General features: G+C 47.1%; 1 protein-coding gene across 4 annotated transcripts in view; it reads right to left on the minus strand.

Moving 5' to 3' along the window:
- Positions 1-27,500, minus strand: part of grin2ba (glutamate receptor, ionotropic, N-methyl D-aspartate 2B-a) — a 72,445-nt gene that overhangs the window by 28,195 nt on the left and 16,750 nt on the right. For all 4 annotated transcript variants that reach the window (XM_079890187.1, XM_079890188.1, XM_079890185.1 and 1 more), the window contains exons 5-7: positions 18,137-18,706; positions 8,160-8,303; positions 6,206-6,476 (exon numbers count right to left, since the gene is read on the minus strand). In XM_079890187.1, the coding sequence (XP_079746313.1) occupies positions 6,206-6,476; positions 8,160-8,303; positions 18,137-18,688 (967 nt within the window). In that variant the 5' untranslated portion in view covers positions 18,689-18,706. The remainder of the gene's footprint in view (positions 1-6,205; positions 6,477-8,159; positions 8,304-18,136; positions 18,707-27,500) is intronic.

Consider the following 27,500-nt stretch of genomic DNA (forward strand, 5'->3'; position numbering starts at 1 on the left):
ACCTGATCTCAGAGACCCGTCCACACACACCTCAGCCCTAAACTCTGAGACTCGTCCACACACACCTCAGCCCTGATCTCAGAGACTCGTCCACACACACCTCAGCCCTGATCTCAGAGACCCGTCCACACACACACCTCAGCCCTGATCTCAGAGACCCGTCCACACACACCTCAGCCCTGATCTCAGAGACCCGTCCACACAACTCAGAGATCCACACACACCTCAGAGAGCCGTCCACACACACCTCAGCCCTGATCTCAGAGACTCGTCCACACACACCTCAGCCCTGATCTCAGAGACCCGTCCACACACACCTCAGCCCTGATCTCAGAGACTCGTCCACACACACCTCAGCCCTGATCTCAGAGACCCGTCCACACACACACCTCAGCCCTGATCTCAGAGAGCCGTCCACACACACCTCAGCCCTGATCTCAGAGACTCGTCCACACACACCTCAGCCCTGATCTCAGAGACCCGTCCACACACACCTCAGCCCTGATCTCAGAGACCCGTCCACACAACTCAGAGATCCACACACACCTCAGAGAGCCGTCCACACACACCTCAGCCCTGATCTCAGAGACTCGTCCACACACACCTCAGACCTGAGCTCAGAGACTCGTCCACACACACCTCAGCCCTGATCTCAGAGACTTGTCCACACACACCTCAGCCCTGATCTCAGAGACTCGTCCACACACACCTCAGCCCTGATCTCAGAGACCCGTCCACACACACCTCAGCCCTGATCTCAGAGACCCGTCCACACACACCTCAGCCCTGATCTCAGAGACCCGTCCACACACACCTCAGCCCTGATCTCAGAGACTCGTCCACACACACCTCAGCCCTGAGCTCAGAGACTCGTCCACACACACCTCAGCCCTGATCTCAGAGACCCGTCCACACACACCTCAGCCCTGAGCTCAGAGACCCGTCCACACACACCTCAGCCCTGATCTCAGAGACCCGTCCACACACACCTCAGCCCTGAGCTCAGAGACTCGTCTACACACACCTCAGCCCTGATCTCAGAGACCCGTCCACACACACCTCAGCCCTGATCTCAGAGACCCGTCCACACAGCTCAGAGATCCACACACACCTCAGAGAGCCGTCCACACACACCTCAGCCCTGATCTCAGAGACTCGTCCACACACACCTCAGCCCTGATCTCAGAGACCCGTCCACACACACCTCAGCCCTGATCTCAGAGACTTGTCCACACACACCTCAGCCCTGATCTCAGAGACTCGTCCACACACACCTCAGCCCTGATCTCAGAGACTTGTCCACACACACCTCAGCCCTGATCTCAGAGACCCATCCACACACACCTCAGCCCTGATCTCAGAGACTCGTCCACACACACCTCAGCCCTGATCTCAGAGACCCGTCCACACACACACCTCAGCCCTGATCTCAGAGACCCGTCCACACACACCTCAGCCCTGATCTCAGAGACCCGTCCACACAACTCAGAGATCCACACACACCTCAGAGAGCCGTCCACACACACCTCAGAGAGCCGTCCACACACACCTCAGCCCTGATCTCAGAGACTCGTCCACACAACTCAGAGATCCACACACACCTCAGAGAGCCGTCCACACACACCTCAGAGAGCCGTCCACACACACCTCAGCCCTGATCTCAGAGACCCGTCCACACAACTCAGAGATCCACACACACCTCAGAGAGCCGTCCACACACACCTCAGAGAGCCGTCCACACACACCTCAGCCCTGATCTCAGAGACTCGTCCACACAACTCAGAGATCCACACACACCTCAGAGAGCCGTCCACACACACCTCAGCCCTGATCTCAGAGACCCGTCCACACACACCTCAGCCCTGATCTCAGAGACTCGTCCACACACACCTCAGCCCTGATCTCAGAGACCCGTCCACACACACACCTCAGCCCTGATCTCAGAGACCCGTCCACACACCCCTCAGCCCTGATCTCAGAGACCCGTCCACACAACTCAGAGATCCACACACACCTCAGAGAGCCGTCCACACACACCTCAGCCCTGAGCTCAGAGACCCGTCCACACACACCTCAGCCCTGATCTCAGAGACTCGTCCACACACACCTCAGCCCTGATCTCAGAGACCCGTCCACACACACCTCAGCCCTGATCTCAGAGACTCGTCCACACACACCTCAGCCCTGATCTCAGAGACCCGTCCACACAGCTCAGAGATCCACACACACCTCAGAGAGCCGTCCACACACACCTCAGCCCTGATCTCAGAGACTCGTCCACACACACCTCAGCCCTGATCTCAGAGACTCGTCCACACACACCTCAGCCCTGATCTCAGAGACCCGTCCACACACACCTCAGCCCTGATCTCAGAGACTCGTCCACACACACCTCAGCCCTGATCTCAGAGACCCGTCCACACACACCTCAGCCCTGATCTCAGAGACTCGTCCACACACACCTCAGCCCTGATCTCAGAGACCCGTCCACACAGCTCAGAGATCCACACACACCTCAGAGACTCGTCCACACACACCTCAGCCCTGATCTCAGAGACTCGTCCACACACACCTCAGCCCTGATCTCAGAGACTCGTCCACACACACCTCAGCCCTGATCTCAAAGACTCGTCCACACACACACCTCAGCCCTGATCTCAGAGACCCGTCCACACACACCTCAGCCCTGAGACCCGTCCACACACACCTCAGCCCTGATCTCAGAGACCCGTCCACACACACCTCAGCCCTGAGCTCAGAGACTCGTCCACACACACCTCAGCCCTGATCTCAGAGACTCGTCCACACACACACCTCAGCCCTGATCTCAGAGACTCGTCCACACACACCTCAGCCCTGATCTCAGAGACTTGTCCACACACACCTCAGCCCTGATCTCAGAGACCCGTCCACACACACCTCAGCCCTGAGCTCAGAGACCCGTCCACACACACCTCAGCCCTGATCTCAGAGACTCGTCCACACACACCTCAGCCCTGATCTCAGAGACCCGTCCACACACACCTCAGCCCTGATCTCAGAGACCCGTCCACACACACCTCAGCCCTGATCTCAGAGACCCGTCCACACACACCTCAGCCCTGATCTCAGAGACCCGTCCACACACACCTCAGCCCTGATCTCAGAGACCCGTCCACACACACCTCAGCCCTGAGCTCAGAGACTCGTCCACACACACCTCAGCCCTGATCTCAGAGACTCGTCCACACACACACCTCAGCCCTGATCTCAGAGACTCGTCCACACACACCTCAGCCCTGATCTCAGAGACTTGTCCACACACACCTCAGCCCTGATCTCAGAGACCCGTCCACACACACCTCAGCCCTGAGCTCAGAGACCCGTCCACACACACCTCAGCCCTGATCTCAGAGACTCGTCCACACACACCTCAGCCCTGATCTCAGAGACTCGTCCACACACACCTCAGCCCTGATCTCAGAGACCCGTCCACACAACTCAGAGATCCACACACACCTCAGAGACCCGTCCACACACACCTCAGCCCTGATCTCAGAGACTCGTCCACACACACCTCAGCCCTGATCTCAGAGACCCGTCCACACACACCTCAGCCCTGATCTCAGAGACTCGTCCACACACACCTCAGCCCTGATCTCAGAGACCCGTCCACACAACTCAGAGATCCACACACACCTCAGAGACCCGTCCACACACACCTCAGCCCTGAGCTCAGAGACCCGTCCACACACACACCTCAGCCCTGATCTCAGAGACTCGTCCACACACACCTCAGCCCTGATCTCAGAGACCCATCCACACACACCTCAGCCCTGATCTCAGATACCCGTCCACACACACCTCAGCCCTGATCTCAGAGATCCACACACACCTCAGATACCCGTCCACACACACCTCAGCCCTGAGCTCAGAGACCCGTCCACACAACTCAGAGATCCACACACACCTCAGAGACCCGTCCACACACACCTCAGCCCTGATCTCAGAGACTCGTCCACACACACCTCAGCCCTGAGCTCAGAGACCCGTCCACACACACCTCAGCCCTGATCTCAGAGACTCGTCCACACACACCTCAGCCCTGATCTCAGAGACCCGTCCACACACACCTCAGCCCTGATCTCAGAGACCCGTCCACACAACTCAGCCCTGAGCTCAGAGACTCGTCCACACACACCTCAGCCCTGAGCTCAGAGACTCGTCCACACACACCTCAGCCCTGATCTCAGAGACTCGTCCACACACACCTCAGCCCTGATCTCAGAGACTCGTCCACACACACCTCAGCCCTGATCTCAGAGACCCGTCCACACACACCTCAGCCCTGATCTCAGAGACCCATCCACACACACCTCAGCCCTGATCTCAGAGACTCGTCCACACACACCTCAGCCCTGATCTCAGAGACCCGTCCACACAACTCAGAGATCCAAACACACCTCAGAGACCCGTCCACACACACCTCAGAGATCCACACACACCTCAGAGATCCACACACACCTCAGAGACACACACACTCCTGTGGGAAACTCCGACGGGATGTGGTCGGCTTCTCCCGCCACCAGAGAGACACACACACTCACACCTGTGGGAAACTCCGGTGGGATGTGGTCGGCGTCTCCCGCCACCAGAGAGACACACACACACACACACACACACACCTACACACCTGTGGGAAACTCGGCGGGATGTGGTCGGCTTCTCCCACCACCAGAGACACACACACACACACCTGTGGGAAATTCCGGAGGGATGTGGTCTGCGTCTCCCGCCACCAGAGAGACACACACACACACACACACACACACACACACCTGTGGGAAACTCCGGCGGGATGTGGTCGGCTTCTCCCACCACCAGAGACACACACACACACACCTGTGGGAAATTCCGGAGGGATGTGGTCGGCGTCTCCCGCCACCAGAGAGACACACACACACACACACACACACACACCTGTGGGAAACTCCGGAGGGATGTGGTCGGCGTCTCCCGCCACCAGAGAGACACACACACACACACACACACACACACACCTGTGGGAAACTCCGGCGGGATGTGGTCTGCGTCTCCCGCCACCAGAGAGACACACACACACACACACACACACACACACCTGTGGGAAACTCCGGCGGGATGTGGTCGGCGTCTCCCGCCACCAGAGAGACACACACACACACACACACACACACACACACACACCTGTGGGAAACTCCGGAGGGATGTGGTCTGCGTCTCCCGCCACCAGAGAGACACACACACACACACACACACACACACACACACACCTGTGGGAAACTCCGGCGGGATGTGGTCGGCGTCTCCCGCCACCAGAGAGACACAAACACACACACACACACCTGTGGGAAACTCCGGCGGGATGTGGTCGGCGTCTCCCGCCACCAGAGACACACACACACACACACACACACACACCTGTGGGAAACTCCGGCGAGATGTGGTTGGCGTCTCCCGCCACCAGAGAGACACACGCACACACACCTGTGGGAAATTCCGGAGGGATGTGGTCTGCGTCTCCCGCCACCAGAGAGACACACACACACACACACACACCTGTGGGAAACTCCGGCGGGATGTGGTCGGCGTCTCCAGCCACCAGAGAGACACACACACACACACACACACACACACACCTGTGGGAAACTCCGGCGGGATGTGGTCGGCGTCTCCCGCCACCAGAGACACACACACACACACACACACACACACCTGTGGGAAACTCCGGCGGGATGTAGTCGGCGTCTCCCACCACCAGAGAGACACACACACACACACACACACACCTGTGGGAAACTCCGGCGGGATGTGGTCGGCGTCTCCCGCCACCAGAGAGACACACACACACACACACACACCTGTGGGAAACTCCGGCGGGATGTGGTCTACGTCTCCCGCCACCAGAGACACACACACACACACACACACACACACACACACCTGTGGGAAACTCCGGCGGGATGTGGTCTGCGTCTCCCGCCACCAGAGAGACACACACACACACACACACACACACACACCTGTGGGAAACTCCGGCGGGATGTGGTCTGCGTCTCCCGCCACCAGAGAGACACACACACACACACACACACACACACACACACACACCTGTGGGAAACTCCGGCGGGATGTGGTCGGCGTCTCCCGCCGCCAGAGACACACACACACACACACACACACACACCTGTGGGAAACTCCGGCGGGATGTGGTCTGCGTCTCCCGCCACCAGAGACGGCACGATCCAGGTGTAGCCGTAGCCCGTCAGGCCGACAGAATGAGCCACCTCGAAGATCACGTTGGCCTCCTCTTTAGTGGAGTAGAGCAGGATCACAGGGCTCTGCAGCTTCTTCAGCTGGTTCTGGATCTTAGCGTCTCCGTCGTCCACAGACATGTCCAGCAGGAGCACCTCCTCCAGCTCCCAGCCCACGAAACTGTTCTCGATCGTGCTGCGGATCTGGTGGATCACACAATGTGAGCGAAGCCCGTCGAGACAATCAACTGATTACTCCAATTACACACACACTAACTCCAATTACAATTACTCCAGCTGAACTAGTTAGTTGGGGTTTACACTTTTTCTCAATCGCTTTGGCTCCATTCTTGAGTGAGGTCTCTGAACAGTTCGTTTCTCATTCACACTGGATTTGAATTTCCTTATTGATTTAAGCAAATTGCATGTGTTTTGGCACATGTGTGCAAAAGAGTAAGTACAATGATAAAACGGTTAGTTCCAGTCCTTGATTCTGATTGGTCAATAGCTGTGTTTTATTCACGATAAACATGGCTATGACCGCTTCACACATCGAACCATCAAAGTGACTCACATGATGACAGTTTTATTATTTTGGTACCATTGGCCGATTTACTGACACAATGACTAGGTTTTGAAGCATGAATGAAATGTTTTGTTTGAATAACTACATGTGCAGGCATGGAATAGAGTTCTTGTCGAAGACACAAAGGTTTAGGTAGTGATGGGTGATTTCAAAACACTAAACACACTGCCAGAGTCACGTGATTTCAGTAAACGAGGCTTCATTACGTCATAACTGTTTCCAAACACTTCATAATTTCAATGGTTGTCCAGCCCTGGGGGCGATGATCTCTGTAAGTTTAATTAAACATTATTACTATAATAATTAAATGTTAATAGTCTCTTATTGGCCTGTTTAGCTGAGCCATTTATAGAACAAACAAAACAAATTCTGATGATTGATAAAAGACACTATAGACACTTGATAATCTTATTAGATGATTAGATAATTGCATTTGAAAGATTTTACTTTCAATAAAGAATTTGCAATAGATTTGTAAAAGGTGTTTTTATGCATGTTTGGCCCGGGTGTTTGTTGTATTTACACTGTTCTGACCACTAGGGGTCACCGTGGAGACAGGTGTGGGGTTGTTTCGATACGGCACATTTGCACGAAGCCTCGATCTGCCCACCACTACACAAGACTTCGGCATGAACAGCTGAGGGAACATCGGCTGGGCTAAACAAGCTAATGAGAAACAGCTGTAGATAATCATGCATGATCAGAACAATGGGTTATGGGTAATGTAGTCCTTGATGCAATGGCAATAGTGCCCTCTGGTGGATATCGAGACAGTCCTGATGTTCATGCAAAAAGCTCTGACAACGGAGTTTCGAAAAATGTGCCAAAGCGATTGAGAAAAACTGTAAAAGACACTTCACATTCAGTGATAGTGTTGATTTGGCTGACATTATCCGATCAGAACTCAACTACACACCAGTACTCATTTATTCCCAGAGGAGACGGACAGGAACATCTCTGATCTGATTTGAGCTTCGGATGAGTTTAAATACTTCATCTCCTGCTGTTAGACAGTGTGCCATTACCAATACTTTTGCAAATAAACATTTACATTTATGCACCCACAAAGTGAAGGACACTGCATTGGAGTGTCACATGTGGGGTTGGAACGTTACAAGTGTCCAGCTCTCCTCGTCTGTGTTCTGTGTTCTTCTCACACACATTTCTACACACTCCAGAGCAAACCACCAGCTGTGTTTATGCTAACCTCATCCTGTCCCAACGCAAATGTCTGTGATGTTGATACTTGTGTGTTTTTGACTAACTCAAAGGGTTAAAGTGTGTGTGTGTGTGTGTGTTACCTTGGTAACGAAGTCCTGGTACCCGGGGTAGTATGTGGTGACGATGGAGAAGATGTACCAGTCGTACTCCTCCATGATGTTGAGAATAACAGACGCCTGCTGCTCGATGGAGGGACCGAACTGGAAGAACATGGAGCTGTCGTCCTGCACACACACACACAAACACACACACACACACACACAGACACAGACACACACACACACACACACACACACACACAGGCAGAAGATCTGTTAATGCATTCATGAGGACACACACACAGGCAGAAACAGTGGTTTCACACAGGTCGAGACACACCCACACCTGTGTCTCTCTCACACACACACACACACACACACACACACACACACACACACACGCACACACACACACACACACACACATATATTAATTCTCGCCTCCTGCAACACATCTTTCCCTCGCTGGTCAAAATCACCCCAAGCCCTAAAATTACACCTCCTTTTTTTTTGTCCAGAAAACTTATTTTTTCATTTTGATCATAATTTTGTCTATTTTTTAATGCAATTTTTTGTTATTTTTGATTTTATTTATCTTTAGATGACTAGATTTGATTAATAAATAGTCATTTAAACACTTTTTTTCCCAGATAATTTAATAATTTAAAGCACATAATTTAATTCAGTGAGTTCCGCTGGGTCCTAAAGCCAGTTTGTCTTCAGTGTGCATTCAGATACACATGTAGACATTATACAATCTGTTTTTGGTAAACTTCTAGCATTTGTAGTTTGATTTTTGAGTATTTTTAGGTTCTTCTATGTGTACTGAAGCATTCCTCGCATTCCATTCAATCCTAAAGGGCTCAACTCTTTTAAATTTCAACCACAAAACTCCTCGAATCGTGTGTATTCATGGTTCAAGTGCGACACAAGTCCTGGGGTCTTGGACTCCTTTGATTAACAGTCAATTTTTTAAAATGTTTCAAAACAAAATTCCGGGTCAAAATGATCCGAGGGAAAAATAAGGGTTAAAAAAAACCCTCAAAATATCTCCAAATCCAATCCTTCTGTTTTTATCCGCTTAAAATTCATATTCTCCATGATATTACTGGAGTCCGTCACAGAATACAGGTATGATTCACATGGACTATCACACAGCTCTATGTTTAAAGTTCATAAAGACTTCACATTTCTCTCGTGCTCTTGTGTTTTGTAATGTTATGTCACACATACTGTGGATTCTCTAATTAAAGTCATGCACATGTAATTAGTCATTATATCTTAATTAGAGCTGACCTGGTTCTAACTCTCCTTTTTAATTAAATATTTGGCTCATTTTAACAAGATCATTAGAGACGCAATTAGTGACTAAACCAGATTCGTAAACATTCAGAAACTGTATTTAATCAATATGAGACTGTGATTGGCCGCAGGTGATCACATGACATCGGGATCATGTTTATGCAACACAATTAAGGCTTTTAAAGAACTTTTTAAGACCTGGAGCCGGTCTTAGACTAGTCTTACAGGTTAAACATAAGTTTTTTATTTATTTAAGACTGTTCATAACTGTTTAAAATTAGTTAAAATGTAGATTGGCGTAATCTGATACCGAAAATTAAGACTGGCAGTTCGTGGCTCATGCTAGATCTTAAGATCATAATGGCTATGTTTATGCAACTGGCCCCAGCACAAACAAAATGAACATTTTATATATCCATATGTTTATGGTAATATCTTAAACCATATAAGGACTGTAAAAAACAACAGAATAAGTCTCTGTAACGGTTGTTAATGCTTTATTTAACATAACCACAGACAAACATGTGGAATACTCAGAGTCATACACCACTGATTACGTTTCGACGTCACTGCCGGGAAATACACTGAATTATTAATAAAGTCTTCTAAACGGTTATGGGTTTGTATGTAAACCGGGTTATTGTTATTTGTGAGTTTTCAGCGTTTTGGTGTGCATGTAAACATGTTCTGTGATATAGTGATAGATAAAGTCATTTTAGATAGAGAGTGATGTGTGTAACAGCTACTCATCTCACACACACACACACACACACACACACAAGCGGTTCTTCCGCTTTCACACTGTGGCTACACACTGCTTTGGCAGCTGTGCTTCTCTGACTATCCTGACACACACACACACACACACACACACACACACACACACACACTCTAAAAAGCTCCTGAATTATGGGAGAGTGATTTCTGCACACATATAAGCGACTGTAATGCAAGGAATGTGTATATAACATGAATTAACGCTGTAAATCCAGCAGAAACTCCAGACATCACTGCGTTTGCTGCTCCTCATTTGCATAAATGTAATCGTTTTATCACTTGCTCCGCTCTGATGTCCCAGTCATCAATCCTACCATTCCCTGCACAAGCGTGAAGCTCGACTCTCATACAGCCTGAGTTAAGGCCCCTTCACTCCAACAACCATAACGAGAACGATATAGTTACAAAAATCATTCTAAATGTAAAAGAATAGCGAGTCCACAGCACAACTATAATGAGAAACGATATATATCGCTGGAATCACTTTCAGAACCATGTTTTCCAGCTGGTGAACGATAAAAACACTGACAGCCAATCAGAATCAGTCCTGCTTTAAAGAGACAGACCACAAAACTGAGAATAAACAGAACGTTATCTTTAACTGGTATGGATGCTAATGTAGTTATAGTTTATCGTATAATTGTTGTTATAGTTATTATTAGTTATCGTTACAGTTATTGTTATATTTATCGAAAAAATTGTTGTTATAGTTATCGTTATAGTTATCGATACAGATATTTTTATAGATCATTATCATTATCATATCATTATGGAATTGTTATAGATAATCTCAGATCATTATCTAGTCTCGTGTAAACTTCATTTAGCCAAGGCTGCAAAGCCGACCCCGTGTTTCAAATATGTGAGACCTATCACTTCTGCCACTAAAGATTGCTTTATTAATAATCTTCCTAATCAGTTTCATCATCTCAGCATCTCAGATAGCTTAGAAGAACTAGATATTGCAACAGAAACGTTTAACTCTCTCTTTTCCAGCACTTTAGACACAGTTGCTCCGTTGCGCTTAAAGAAGATTAAAGAAAATAGTCCAACGGCGTGGTACAGCGAGCACACTCGGGCCCTTAAGAGAGCAGCCAGAGAGATGGAGCGCAACTGGAAGAAAACACAACTAGAGGTTTTTCGCATTTCATGGAAAGAGAGCTCGATTGCATACAGAGAGGCCTTAAAAGATTATGATTCAGGCAGCATTACAGGTCAGAGGTCAGATTGGATAGGAACAATCTGAATATAATCTAGTTCCATTATAATAACCTTTATTTTACCAGGGAAGAAAGCACATTGAGATTAAAAATATCTTTTGCAAGAGCGTCCTGGCCAAGATTATCAACACACAATCCACGTGGGTTTAACAAATAACATACATCCATACATATATATAGAAAACAAAGGCAAATTTAAAAAAATAAAATAAGTAAATCAATACATAAGTCATGCAAAGCATCTACAAACGTCTCCAAGTCTTAAAATCACTTTAAAAATGTCCAATGAAACCAACTCCCTGAGATTCAATGTATTTAGCAGATTATTCCAGGCAGAAGGAGCTGCACATTTAAATGCCTTTTTTCCCAGTTCAGTCCACACCACTGGAACCGACAATAAGACAAAATCCTGAGGCCGAAGGCTATAACTACCTACACATTTCTACAGATATAAAGGAGGCAGTCCCAGGATAGGGTTATAAATAAGAACATGCCAGTGTTTTAGTCTACGGATAGACAAAGCAGACCATCCAACACGAACATACAACTCGCATTGATGAGTGAGGGTTTAAAATATAAAACCAGATTTAGAATCCATCTGGCTGAAGATCAGAGTCACGCCGGTATGGAGACGGGTTAGTTGAGGATCAGTGCCGATGGCTGTCCTGTCGATGAGGCCTTCACAGGGGAGAGTCTAGTTGAGTAAAGAAAATTATAACTATGCAACCGTCTACTACAGTATCGCATCAGGCAGTGCATTGTAGTCTCCCTGAGGAAAAATTTGATTCATTCGTTGCTATAGGAGAGGAAGAATTTACTAAACTCGTTAAATCATCTAAATCGACAGCATGTATGTTAGACCCTATACCGACTAAACTACTGAAAGAGATGCTTCCAGAGGTCATAGATCCTCTTCTTAATATCATTAATTCGTCTTTGTCTCTAGGATACGTACCAAAAAACTTTAAGCTGGCTATGATTAAACCGCTTGTTAAACCACAACTTGATCCTACAGAATTAGTCAATTACAGGCCGATCTCGAATCTACCTTTTCTGTCAAAGATATTAGAAAAGGCAGTATCCTCACAACTGTGTTCCTTTCTTGAAAGAAATGATATCTGTGAGGATTTCCAGTCAGGATTTAGACCGTACCATAGTACCGAGACAGCTCTCGTTAGAGTCACAAATGATTTGCTCTTATCATCCGATCGTGGTTGTGTCTCTCTATTAGTGTTACTCGATCTTAGTGCTGCATTTGACACCATTGACCACAACATTCTTTTAAATAGACTAGAAAACTATGTTGGCATTAGTGGAATTGCACTAGCATGGTTTAAATCATACTTATCTGACCGTTATCAGTTTGTAGCAGTAAATGATGAGATGTCTCATCGATCACAAGTTCAGTATGGCGTACCACAAGGCTCAGTACTAGGACCGCTGCTGTTCACTCTGTACATGCTTCCATTAGGAGATATCATTAGGAAACATGGCATTAGCTTTCACTGTTATGCTGACGATACTCAGCTGTATATTTCTTCAAAACCTAACGAAACTTACCAATTCACAATACTAACGGAATGCATAGCTGATATAAAAAATTCGAATGACTCATAATTTCCTACTTCTAAATTCTGAAAAAACAGAGATTCTAATTATTGGACAAAAAACTTCCTCACGTAATAATCTAGAATACTGTCTAACACTTGATGGCTGCTCTGTTAAGTCTTCGTCGTCAGTTAGGAACCTGGGTGTGTGTGTGTGTGTGTGCGTGTGTGTGTGTGCTCTTTGATACCAATCTTTCATTTGAAATTCACGTGTCTAGTATCTGTAAAACTGCATTTTTCCATCTTAAAAATATATCTAAATTACGCCATATGCTCTCATTGACAAATGCGGAACAGTTAGTTCATGCGTTCATGACCTCAAGGCTAGATTATTGTAATGCTCTACTGGGTGGTTGCCCTGCACACTTAATAAACAAACTACAGCTGGTCCAAAACGCAGCAGCTCGAGTTCTTACCAGAACCAGGAAGTATGACCATATTAGCCCGGTTCTGTCAACACTGCACTGGCTCCCTATTAAACATCGCATCAATTTTAAAATATTGCTGATTACTTACAAAGCACTAAATGGTTTAGCTCCGCAGTGCTTGAGCGAGCTCTTAACGCATTATAGTCCGTCACGTCTATTGCGATCTCAAAACTCCAGTTGATAATACCTAGAATATCAAAGTCGACTGCTGGCGGTAGATCCTTCTCCTATTTAGCACCAAAACTTTGGACTTTCTGCGCCTGGACACACACACACACACACACACACACACACTCTCCAGATCTGATGAAGGACCTGCGCCTGGACACGACGACAACACAGGTCTGAAGTGTCCACTAGTCTCTCCCCTGTGAAGGCCTCCTTCTCCTTCCCTTCACCTCTGTACAGATAAAACGCTGTCAAAATAACTCCAGTTCACATTGATACTCGGAAGCAACTTAAATTCTGCATTATGAATTTTTTAAGGCCAGTCAAGTAATTTGTTGAGGTCAATTTGTAAAGAAAGACACACGCCTGCGCACATATATATTCAAACGCGCATGCCTATAGACTGAACACGTAATCCGCACGCCGTCAGCGCTTTCACAGATTCGCGGTTTTGAAGTTTACGCAGAGATGATAACGCTTTTCAAAAATTTTCAGCGCTTGCACCTTGAAACCTATTTCAGGGTTTGCGTTCTCGAGCGCGTTGAGGGTTTCCTGTGAGAACGGTGTGTGTTAGCGGCCCCTAAGGTAATGACTAATGATCTTTACAACAGAAGTGAATCAATCGAAATGATCACTGTTATCACTGTAAAGATGCTTTGAAACAATCTATATTGTTAAAAGCGTGAAATTAAGGTAACTTGACTATCATTATAGTTATCAATACATTTATTGTTATAGTTTTCGCTATAGTTGTTGTTCTAGTTATCGATACAGCCCTAAAACATCTATTTCAGTTTTCATTTCACCAACATAACTCTTAAACTTGAGGTGTTGCGGTTCACAATCACACAACATACACACTTCAGGAACAGTCACATGACTTCCTCTGCTCAATGACTGCTGTGTGTGTGTGTGTGTGTGTGTGTGTGTGTGTGACAGATTGTGGCGTCCTGACAGCAGGCATCTTGGCACAGAACTCTGGGTAATTGACCGAGCTCAACTCATTCTCTCATTCAGCGTCTCTCTCTCTCTCTCTGTATCTGTGATGAACAGCAGACAGCAGGAACAGAGAGCAGGACGGAGGAAGGACAAACAGACGAACAGACGGAGAGATGAGAAGACAGAGAGAGAGAGAGAGAGAGACTGAGAGAGAGAGACTGAGAGACAGAGAGAGAAAGAGAAGGAGCCCTAAATATGTGTCCTAGTTCTCTGGTCTTTAAAGCGGAGCACACATGATACACTGACACTATCTAAACCAGGGCACAGAGAGAGAGAGAGAGAGAGAGAGAGAGAGAGCTCAACTCATTCTCTCTCTCTCTCTGGGCTGAAGGTCATCCCGTCTGACCTCTGACCCCTCAGGCTCCTGTCTGTAGGCACAGCACATCAATGAGCTCTTGAGAACAACCATCAAATCTGGTTTCATCTGGTCCATCTCACAAGACTCAGTGTTTCCAAGCATTTTTTACAAAAGATCCCGCTCAAACAGCCAGACCAAACCAGCACAAACCATCATAAACCAGTACAAACCTACACAAACCAGCACAAACCATCATAAACCAGCACAAACCATCATAAACCAGCACAAACCATTATAAACCAGCACAAACCATTATAAACCAGCACAAACCATCATAAACCAGACAAAACCAGCACAAACCATAATAAGCCAGCACAAACCATCACAAACCATCACAAAACCAACACAAACCATCATAAACCAACACAAACCAACATAAACCATCATAAACCAACACAAACCAACATAAACCAGCACAAACCATCACAAACCATCACAAAACCAACACAAACCAACATAAACCAGCACAAACCATCACAAACCATCACAAAACCAGCACAAATCATCATAAACCAGTACAAACCATGATAAACCAGACAAAGCAAGCACAAACCAACACAAACCATCATTAACCAGCCTGGATTCATTCCACCTTAAAGCACATTCATTCCACCTTAAAGGGACGGTTCACCCAATAAATGGGTCACTCCTATAGACAAAAGAAGATATTTTGAAGAACATTGGGAATCAAACAACATTGGACCCCACTGACTTTCCTTACACAAGCATTTCTCAAAATAACTTCTTTTAAGTTCCACTGAAGAAAGTAAGTCACACAGGTTTTTGAAGTCACAAGAGTAAATGATCATTTTTGGATGAACAGACCCTTAAAGGGGACATATCATGAAAATCTGACTCTTCCCGTGTGTCAGTGCTGTAATCGGGTGCTTCTACCAACACAGAGAACGTGAAAAGTGAAACCCAGTAACTGTGTTCTGGTGAGCCTTTCTCTGCAAGCATGTCATAAAATAATCCGATCAGATCTCGCTCTCCTTCTGACGTATGATGGCAGAAGATCCAGCAGAGCCTGAAGCTGTTCTGTGGTTGAGCACAGACGAGCACTGAACACTATTGACCAGAACATGTCACCGCTGTCTTATAAAGACCTCAGGAACTGTGGACACTTGTGGAGGAGTTAAACATGATGATGAGATGATCAGTGTAACTCCACAACAACTACAGAAATGTCTCCACTAACATTCAGAAGCTCTTCCTGAGTCTCTCCGTAAGGCTGCACTCGCTACTGGTTATACTGGGATTCTGGATGAGGGAGATTGGCCTGTTCTGTTATTGCCGGAGTTTCTGAAGCTCGTGTAAAGACTCCGCCCTCTTCTGAACGGAGGCGGAGCTAAAGCTCATTTGCATTTAAAGGGACACACACAAAAACGGAGCGTTTTTGCTCTCACCCAAAAATGCTATAATAAAAGCTATAATAAATGATCTGGTATTTTGAGCTGAAGTTTCACAGACACATTCTGGAGACGCCAGAGATTTATATTACATCTTGTGAAAAGGGGCATAATGTGTCACCTTTAAGCTCTAGTGAATAAACACTGAACTGAGTTGAGCTGAGTAATATCACTATTGTCTTCTGTAGAGCTGCCTTATAGAAATAGTTTCATAATTGTTGCATTTTGCAGCATTAACGCTGTTATTTCCCTGACATTGTAAAGGTTGTGTGCAGTTAGAGCATCTGGACAGCTGAGCGTGGGCGAGCCGCTCTTCATCTTCATCTTCATCTTCATCTTCATCTTCATCCGGTGTGATTTCACCGGCGTTTAAAGCGTGGGCACAGATCTGACTCACAGCACTTACATGAGGACCTGATCGCTCTATGTGTGTGTCTGTCGGCTCAGCCTCACACACACACACACATTCCCCCATCATGCATCTGTGCTCCCCTCTTCAGAATGCATGAAATCAAAATGGACTTTTTTATGGAATATTGCAGTGTTATTGTTTTAATAATCTTGAATCAAAATAAGTTCCTATTGCAGCATCTCTTCTCTTCTCTGATGATGTGGGCGGGGCAACCTGTCACTCACATGAGATCAGCCAATAGCAAACCACAATCATCCAATCAATTCCCCACAGACACAATCAAGCCCCGCCCACATTTGATCATGTTATAGAAGCGTTCCACTCATCACTATCCAGCTTATTCCTATACGCCCCATGACACATTGCTTGAATTATGGGTGTAACTTCCGTCAAGCTGTAAATAATCAGTGAAAGGCTCGCTCTATGAACGCAATAATTCCATAGACTAAAAAAAAAATGAATAATACGTTTTTTATAAAAACTGTGTACAATGAGATGACATAATTCTACTCCCCCTTCAACCATCGAACATTTAAAGGACATTTAAAAGTATAAAAGCATCAACAAGGTACTTTCAGCAAGAGACCAGAAATAACCCCAAAAGCATGACTCTTTCCACAGCAATAACGGACGAGTTAAATATCACTATAGTAATATATATATATATATATATATATATATATATATATATATATATATCTGTATTATTAAATATGGGCGTAGTGTGCGTGACGTCACCAGTAGTGTTTCTGAAGAGCGTTTCTGAAGCCCAAAGTGGGCGGAGCCGGCCGTCGCCATCTTGGCCGAGCGTCACCTCCGGATAAACGAAAATGTGCAGCGAGGCGGATTAGCTGACGTGACGCTAACAGACAAACAGCTAGTATTGATATCAGCGGCAATCCACCTGTCACTCAGGTGGCCACGCCCCTAATTATGCAGAACCTTAAGGCTTAACGGATCAGTTATAAAAAATGTACGCCCCCCTCACAGTTGTCATGAAGGGTAAAATTAGATATATAGACCAAAACCACTTTTTGTACCAGGCTGTGAACATGTGTTTTTCTGCTGTAAAGTTGGGCGTTTTAACATGGGGGTCTATGGGATTGAGTCTCTCAGCCTGTCTCTAGTGGCCAGTCGATGATCTGCAGTCTAAGTGGCTTCAAAAGAGACTGGCTTGAGGGCAACCTTATGATTTGAATGATTCGTTTCAGTCTTTTTGAATGGAAGTTCCCCAAACCAGTAATGCCACCTCTAATTCAAGACGCAGTCAGGAATAAGGTGGATACGGAATAAACGTTAGCCGTTTCTGTTTAAAGCGTAGCGTAAGAGCGTTGCGTACCTTAGCGGCCATGATCATGGAGGATCCTCCTTTGACGCCCAGGATGGGGATGTGCGTCTGTGCCGAGATGAAGTCCAGGATCTGAGCGATGGCCTCCTGGTCGGTGTCGTCTCCGAACACTACACCCTGCAGCCAGTGCTCCGTCATCAGGTCGCAGATGCTCTTGATGATGCTCTTGGGGTCCGTCTCGTTCATGGTGAGCATCTCCACGCTGGGCGCTAGCGGCATGTGGCCGAAGTCGTCCTTATCACGTGTGCCGGCGAGCGCCACCTCACTGGAGTTGCCCACCAGCACCACTGCGATGCTCAGGCCCTGCAGAAGCTTGGAGACGGGCGGGAACTGGGCCACTGATGATGGGATGTAGTGGGCCACGCCCCCTCCGCCACGATCGCGCCGTGATTGGACGGCTGGTAGAAGCAGAAGCAGGCACACGGCCAACAGCTGGGGGAGCGAGGGGCGGGGCCGGTGGTTTGAGGGCGGAGTTGGCGGACAAAGCCACGCCCGCTTTTCCTGAGAGGGTGGAGCTAAACCTCGGTAAACGCAGATGGACATGATGGAGGAGAGAGAAACCTGCGAGAAAAAACACATTCTTTAACTCTGGCTCTTTTCTTTTTTTTTTTAAATCGTACTTTACATAATGCCTTCACAAACAATTTTCATAAATAAGGCTTGTGACAGTTTTCATAAATAAGGCTTGTGACAATCTCTGCTACACGTCATTTAATCAATACTGCAAAATTAAATTAGACGAACGACTGGAATTCTGAATTTTACAATATTACACAAAATGTGATCAGATGTGTGTGAGTTTATCAACTGTACTGGAATCTGTGTTTTCTACGTTTGTGTGGGACATTTAACTTTTTACACTTTTTCTGTCAGAACTGAACATGACGGACCAACAACTCACAGTGAAAGACTCAAGAGAGACAGAGAGACAGAGAGAGATGTAATGGGCAAAGTATAAAACCATCAGAAAATACTTCTCTCCCAAAACAAAATAAACTAAATATTCAATCAATTTATTACACGGCTCTGTGGAATACTATTCCACTATTCTACATCCGGGTCCCTGAAGTCAGCTCGCTAGGAACGGCTTTTGGTGCATTTCTCAAATCATCCTTAATATTTGCAAAGAAATATGTGCATTCTCAAAACAATTCGTACAAACAGCACCACACATTGGATTACCTGCAAAAGCCTGTAACTTACTTAAAATCTTTAGTTCATCTCTCAAAAGTAAGTATTTATGTCAGTGAACATATCAGTGCCATCAGAATGTCACTTGTGTCATTGTTCACAAACAAGATCAAGATCAAAATGCTTAGTCATGTGGTCAATAACACACTGCACTCTGTGAGTATTACCTGATGTAAACTGTGGCTAAAGTTTGGAGGACAGTCACTGTATTGAGATGTACAAAGCTGCGCTTCTTCTGTATGCCATATATCCATTTCAAAAGTACAAATTTACACACTACTGTACGTGAGTTATTGATTGAAAGAGACTGGATAGGATTCACAGTTACAGTTTTACTTATGGGCTGACAAAAATTTTTTTTTTACAATATTATTGTGATATAGAAAAATAAAAGAAATAGGGGCACAAAGGTGTAAATACAACATTAGAAAGGCAAACACATCCACCACTCATCCTTACTCCTCTTCCTCTGTTTCACCTCTTCCACCACACATCCTTACTCCTCTTCCTCTGTTTCACCTCTTCCACCACGCATCCTTACTCCTCTTCCTCTGTTTCGCCTCTTCCACCACGCATCCTTACTCCTCTTCCTCTGTTTCGCCTCTTCCACCACACATCCTTACTCCTCTTCCTCTGTTTCGCCTCTTCCACCACTCATCCTTACTCCTCTTCCTCTGTTTCGCCTCTTCCACCACGCATCCTTACTCCTCTTCCTCTGTTTCGCCTCTTCCACCACGCATCCTTACTCCTCTTCCTCTGTTTCACCTCTTCCACCACACATCCTTACTCCTCTTCCTCTGTACCCTTCCACCACACATCCTTACTCCTCTTCCTCTGTTTCGCCTCTTCCACCGCACATCCTTACTCCTCTTCCTCTGTTTCGCCTCTTCCACCACTCATCCTTACTCCTCTTCCTCTGTTTCGCCTCTTCCACCACGCATCCTTACTCCTCTTCCTCTGTTTCGCCTCTTCCACCACGCATCCTTACTCCTCTTCCTCTGTTTCGCCTCTTCCACCACACATCCTTACTCCTCTTCCTCTGTTTCGCCTCTTCCACCACACATCCTTACTCCTCTTCCTGTTTCACCTCTTCCACCACGCATCCTTACTCCTCTTCCTCTGTTTCGCCTCTTCCACCACACATCCTTACTCCTCTTCCTCTGTTTCGCCTCTTCCACCACACATCCTTACTCCTCTTCCTCTGTTTCGCCTCTTCCACCACACATCCTTACTCCTCTTCCTCTGTTTCGCCTCTTCCACCACACATCCTTACTCCTCTTCCTCTGTTTCGCCTCTTCCACCACTCATCCTTACTCCTCTTCCTCTGTTTCGCCTCTTCCACCACGCATCCTTACTCCTCTTCCTCTGTTTCGCCTCTTCCACCACGCATCCTTACTCCTCTTCCTCTGTTTCGCCTCTTCCACCACACATCCTTACTCCTCTTCCTCTGTTTCGCCTCTTCCACCACACATCCTTACTCCTCTTCCTCTGTTTCGCCTCTTCCACCACGCATCCTTACACCTCTTCCTCTGTTTCGCCTCTTCCACCACACATCCTTACTCCTCTTCCTCTGTTTCGCCTCTTCCACCACGCATCCTTACTCCTCTTCCTCTGTTTCGCCTCTTCCACCACACATCCTTACTCCTCTTCCTCTGTTTCGCCTCTTCCACCACACATCCTTACTCCTCTTCCTCTGTTTCACATCTTCCACCACGCATCCTTACTCCTCTTCCTCTGTTTCGCCTCTTCCACCACGCATCCTTACTCCTCTTCCTCTGTTTCACCTCTTCCACCACACATCCTTACTCCTCTTCCTCTGTTTCGCCTCTTCCACCACACATCCTTACTCCTCTTCCTCTGTTTCGCCTCTTCCACCACGCATCCTTACTCCTCTTCCTGTTTCGCCTCTTCCACCACACATCCTTACTCCTCTTCCTCTGTTTCACCTCTTCCACCACGCATCCTTACTCCTCTTCCTCTGTTTCACCTCTTCCACCACGCATCCTTACTCCTCTTCCTCTGTTTCACCTCTTCCACCACACATCCTTACTCCTCTTCCTTTTTCGCCTCTTCCACCACACATCCTTACTCCTCTTCCTCTGTTTCGCCTCTTCCACCACACATCCTTACTCCTCTTCCTCTGTTTCACCTCTTCCACCACGCATCCTTACTCCTCTTCCTCTGTTTCACCTCTTCCACCACGCATCCTTACTCCTCTTCCTCTGTTTCACCTCTTCCACCACGCATCCTTACTCCTCTTCCTCTGTTTCACCTCTTCCACCACGCATCCTTACTCCTCTTCCTCTGTTTCACCTCTTCCACCACACATCCTTACTCCTCTTCCTCTGTTTCACCTCTTCCACCACACATCCTTACTCCTCTTCCTCTGTTTCGCCTCTTCCACCACGCATCCTTACTCCTCTTCCTCTGTTTCGCCTCTTCCACCACACATCCTTACTCCTCTTCCTCTGTTTCCATCCTTACTCCTCTTCCTCTGTTTCGCCTCTTCCACCACGCATCCTTACTCCTCTTCCTCTGTTTCGCCTCTTCCACCACACATCCTTACTCCTCTTCCTCTGTTTCACATCTTCCACCACGCATCCTTACTCCTCTTCCTCTGTTTCGCCTCTTCCACCACGCATCCTTACTCCTCTTCCTCTGTTTCACCTCTTCCACCACACATCCTTACTCCTCTTCCTCTGTTTCACCTCTTCCACCACGCATCCTTACTCCTCTTCCTCTGTTTCACCTCTTCCACCACACATCCTTACTCCTCTTCCTCTGTTTCACCTCTTCCACCACACATCCTTACTCCTCTTCCTCTGTTTCGCCTCTTCCACCACGCATCCTTACTCCTCTTCCTCTGTTTCGCCTCTTCCACCACACATCCTTACTCCTCTTCCTCTGTTTCGCCTCTTCCACCACACATCCTTACTCCTCTTCCTCTGTTTCGCCTCTTCCACCACGCATCCTTAGTCCTCTTCCTCTGTTTCGCCTCTTCCACCACACATCCTTACTCCTCTTCCTCTGTTTCGCCTCTTCCACCACACATCCTTACTCCTCTTCCTCTGTTTTCGCCTCTTCCACCACGCATCCTTACTCCTCTTCCTCTGTTTCACCTCTTCCACCACTCATCCTTACTCCTCTTCCTCTGTTTCGCCTCTTCCACCACACATCCTTACTCCTCTTCCTCTGTTTCGCCTCTTCCACCACACATCCTTACTCCTCTTCCTCTGTTTCGCCTCTTCCACCACACATCCTTACTCCTCTTCCTCTGTTTCGCCTCTTCCACCACGCATCCTTACTCCTCTTCCTCTGTTTCACCTCTTCCACCACACATCCTTACTCCTCTTCCTCTGTTTTCGCCTCTTCCACCGCACATCCTTACTCCTCTTCCTCTGTTTCACCTCTTCCACCACACATCCTTACTCCTCTTCCTCTGTTTTCGCCTCTTCCACCACGCATCCTTACTCCTCTTCCTCTGTTTCGTCTCTTCCACCACACATCCTTACTCCTCTTCCTCTGTTTCACCTCTTCCACCACACATCCTTACTCCTCTTCCTCTGTACCCTTCCACCACGCATCCTTACTCCTCTTCCTCTGTTTCACCTCTTCCACCACACATCCTTACTCCTCTTCCTCTGTTTTCGCCTCTTCCACCACGCATCCTTACTCCTCTTCCTCTGTTTCACCTCTTCCACCACACATCCTTACTCCTCTTCCTCTATTTTCGCCTCTTCCACCACGCATCCTTACTCCTCTTCCTCTGTTCCCTTCCACCACTCATCCTTACTCCTCTTCCTCTGTACCCTTCCACCACGCATCCTTACTCCTCTTCCTCTGTTTCACCTCTTCCACCACGCATCCTTACTCCTCTTCCTCTGTTTCACCTCTTCCACCATGCATCCTTACTCCTCTTCCTCTGTTTCGCCTCTTCCACCACACATCCTTACTCCTCTTCCTCTGTTTCGCCTCTTCCACCACGCATCCTTACTCCTCTTCCTCTGTACCCTTCCACCACACATCCTTACTCCTCTTCCTCTGTACCCTTCCACCACGCATCCTTACTCCTCTTCCTCTGTTTCGCCTCTTCCACCACACATCCTTACTCCTCTTCCTGTTTCGCCTCTTCCACCACGCATCCTTACTCCTCTTCCTCTGTTTCGCCTCTTCCACCACACATCCTTACTCCTCTTCCTCTGTTTCACCTCTTCCACCACACATCCTTACTCCTCTTCCTCTGTTTCGCCTCTTCCACCAGACATCCTTACTCCTCTTCCTCTGTTTCACCTCTTCCACCACACATCCTTACTCCTCTTCCTCTGTTTCGCCTCTTCCACCAGACATCCTTACTCCTCTTCCTCTGTTTCGCCTCTTCCACCACACATCCTTACTCCTCTTCCTCTGTTTCACCTCTTCCACCACGCATCCTTACTCCTCTTCCTCTGTTTCGCCTCTTCCACCACACATCCTTACTCCTCTTCCTCTGTTTCGCCTCTTCCACCACGCATCCTTACTCCTTTTCCTCTGTACCCTTCCACCACACATCCTTACTCCTCTTCCTCTGTACCCTTCCACCACGCATCCTTACTCCTCTTCCTCTGTTTCGCCTCTTCCACCACACATCCTTACTCCTCTTCCTCTGTTTCGCCTCTTCCACCACACATCCTTACTCCTCTTCCTCTGTTTCGCCTCTTCCACCACGCATCCTTACTCCTCTTCCTGTTTCGCCTCTTCCACCAGACATCCTTACTCCTCTTCCTCTGTACCCTTCCACCACACATCCTTACTCCTCTTCCTCTGTTTCGCCTCTTCCACCACACATCCTTACTCCTCTTCCTCTGTTTCGCCTCTTCCACCACACATCCTTACTCCTCTTCCTCTGTACCCTTCCACCACGCATCCTTACTCCTCTTCCTCTGTTTCGCCTCTTCCACCACACATCCTTACTCCTCTTCCTCTGTTTCGCCTCTTCCACCACACATCCTTACTCCTCTTCCTCTGTTTCGCCTCTTCCACCACGCATCCTTACTCCTCTTCCTCTGTTTCGCCTCTTCCACCAGACATCCTTACTCCTCTTCCTCTGTACCCTTCCACCACACATCCTTACTCCTCTTCCTCTGTTTCGCCTCTTCCACCACACATCCTTACTCCTCTTCCTCTGTTTCGCCTCTTCCACCACGCATCCTTACTCCTCTTCCTGTTTCGCCTCTTCCACCAGACATCCTTACTCCTCTTCCTCTGTTTCACCTCTTCCACCACGCATCCTTACTCCTCTTCCTCTGTTTCGCCTCTTCCACCACACATCCTTACTCCTCTTCCTCTGTTTCGCCTCTTCCACCAGACATCCTTACTCCTCTTCCTCTGTTTCGCCTCTTCCACCACACATCCTTACTCCTCTTCCTCTGTTTCACCTCTTCCACCACGCATCCTTACTCCTCTTCCTCTGTTTCGCCTCTTCCACCACACATCCTTACTCCTCTTCCTCTGTTTCGCCTCTTCCACCACGCATCCTTACTCCTCTTCCTCTGTTTCGCCTCTTCCACCACGCATCCTTACTCCTCTTCCTCTGTTTCGCCTCTTCCACCACGCATCCTTACTCCTCTTCCTCTGTTTCGCCTCTTCCACCACGCATCCTTACTCCTCTTCCTCTGTTTCACCTCTTCCACCACACATCCTTACTCCTCTTCCTCTGTTTCGCCTCTTCCACCACACATCCTTACTCCTCTTCCTCTGTACCCTTCCACCACACATCCTTACTCCTCTTCCTCTGTACCCTTCCACCACACATCCTTACTCCTCTTCCTCTGTTTCACCTCTTCCACCACGCATCCTTACTCCTCTTCCTCTGTTTCGCCTCTTCCACCACACATCCTTACTCCTCTTCCTCTGTTTCGCCTCTTCCACCACACATCCTTACTCCTCTTCCTCTGTTTCACCTCTTCCACCACGCATCCTTACTCCTCTTCCTCTGTACCCTTCCACCACACATCCTTACTCCTCTTCCTCTGTACCCTTCCACCACGCATCCTTACTCCTCTTCCTCTGTTTCGCCTCTTCCACCACACATCCTTACTCCTCTTCCTGTTTCGCCTCTTCCACCAGACATCCTTACTCCTCTTCCTCTGTTTCACCTCTTCCACCACGCATCCTTACTCCTCTTCCTCTGTTTCGCCTCTTCCACCACACATCCTTACTCCTCTTCCTCTGTTTCGCCTCTTCCACCAGACATCCTTACTCCTCTTCCTCTGTTTCGCCTCTTCCACCACACATCCTTACTCCTCTTCCTCTGTTTCACCTCTTCCACCACGCATCCTTACTCCTCTTCCTCTGTTTCGCCTCTTCCACCACACATCCTTACTCCTCTTCCTCTGTTTCGCCTCTTCCACCACGCATCCTTACTCCTCTTCCTCTGTACCCTTCCACCACACATCCTTACTCCTCTTCCTCTGTACCCTTCCACCACACATCCTTACTCCTCTTCCTCTGTACCCTTCCACCACACATCCTTACTCCTCTTCCTCTCGGCTGTTCACCCTGATCGTTTCCTGGATGTTCATCCATTGTCAGAATTCCGAGATAATAACCGACTGGATGTACATTATTACTTACTTAATCATTAAAAACTTCCCAGCAAAAAACAGACAGACATACAGACAGATAGATAGATAGATAGATAGATAGATAGATAGATAGATAGATAGATAGATTTATTTTCAATTGTTCAGTTGTTTTAAAGAATTTCATATCTTATTTTAATTTCTTTGGCAATACAAAAAAAGGTAAACTGGTGAAATTAATTCATGGTGAAAAAATTTAGATCAAAAATGAAAAAAAAAAAAAAACTTTAAATAAAAAGAAATAAAACCAAGAGCATGAATGAGAAACTGCACCGTTTCTAAACAGCAGCAGAAGCACAACAGAAGTGTGTGTTCAGGCCGAGGTGAGCAACAGAAGTGTGTGTTCAGAGAGGTCGAGCCGCGAGTCGGTGTCCGTGACACACAGCATCACTGCAGCTCATCACATCAATATTTCATAACAGCGTTCACGTCTTCTGCTGTTTATTATGGATGAGATAAACTCTCCCTGCAGACGAAGAGTCGCCTACACACTGGAGGACCGTAACACACACAACAGCTGTGATGATCTCACACACACACACACACACACACACACACACAACAGCTGTAATGATCACACACACACACACACAACAGCTGTAATGATCACACACACACACACACACACACACACACACACACACACACACACAGCTGTAATGATCACACACACACACACACACACACACACACAGCTGTAATGATCTTGTTAGTATCAATGATACACTGTCACTTTAATAATCATCATAAATTAGGCATTATTTAAACGCTTCATCCTGCAAAATCGGTTTGTTCTGAGATATCAATCGGCTGGATGTACATTATTACTTACAAATGATTATCATTAAAAATGAATCACTGAAATCGTACGTTGCGTTGCCATGGAAACACTACCTTAAATCCTTTTAGAGGCTTCCTTTTTGTGATATGACATTTTAATTTTGATATAACTTGTTTACACATACAATTTTATAGCAATATTTGAGTCAAAATTATTTTGTAAAATATATATTTTGTATAAAATATAAATGTTTAGGTCCGTACATTTGCTTTACACTCAACCTAAACTTCTATAGCTTTTCTACGCTTTCATTTTCTGAAGCTGCTTTCATGAATTTTACTTCCAGTTCTATGCTCAAACATGGGGGTATATTACATTTTATAATATTATATATTTATCTAATTTCCCGGTTTTGATGGTTTTAGTTCAGCTTCTTAGGTGCCGTTTTCCTGGAGCAGATTGTTGGGGACTGAAGACAGAAAACACACGTTTGTGATGCGCAGACTGACACACAGTTCAGAGATCCGAGTCTGCACTTCTCTCCACACTCAGTTTCCATGGCAACCGTTAAAATAGAGCTCTCCATACAGTTGATGGCCTCACTCAGGCTCCGCCCCTCTGCAGGAGCCACTCACATCACTGTAATTAGCATAAGAGAGTGCTGTTTATGAGGTGAGAAACACACACACACACACACACACACACACACCGGACTGTAATCAGTGGAATGAGATTGATCGAAGCTTTTCACAGATTACAGTTT

The sequence above is a fragment of the Squalius cephalus genome (assembly GCF_949319135.1).
Source record: "Squalius cephalus genome assembly, chromosome: 1".
Classification (NCBI taxonomy): Eukaryota; Metazoa; Chordata; class Actinopteri; order Cypriniformes; family Leuciscidae; genus Squalius; species Squalius cephalus.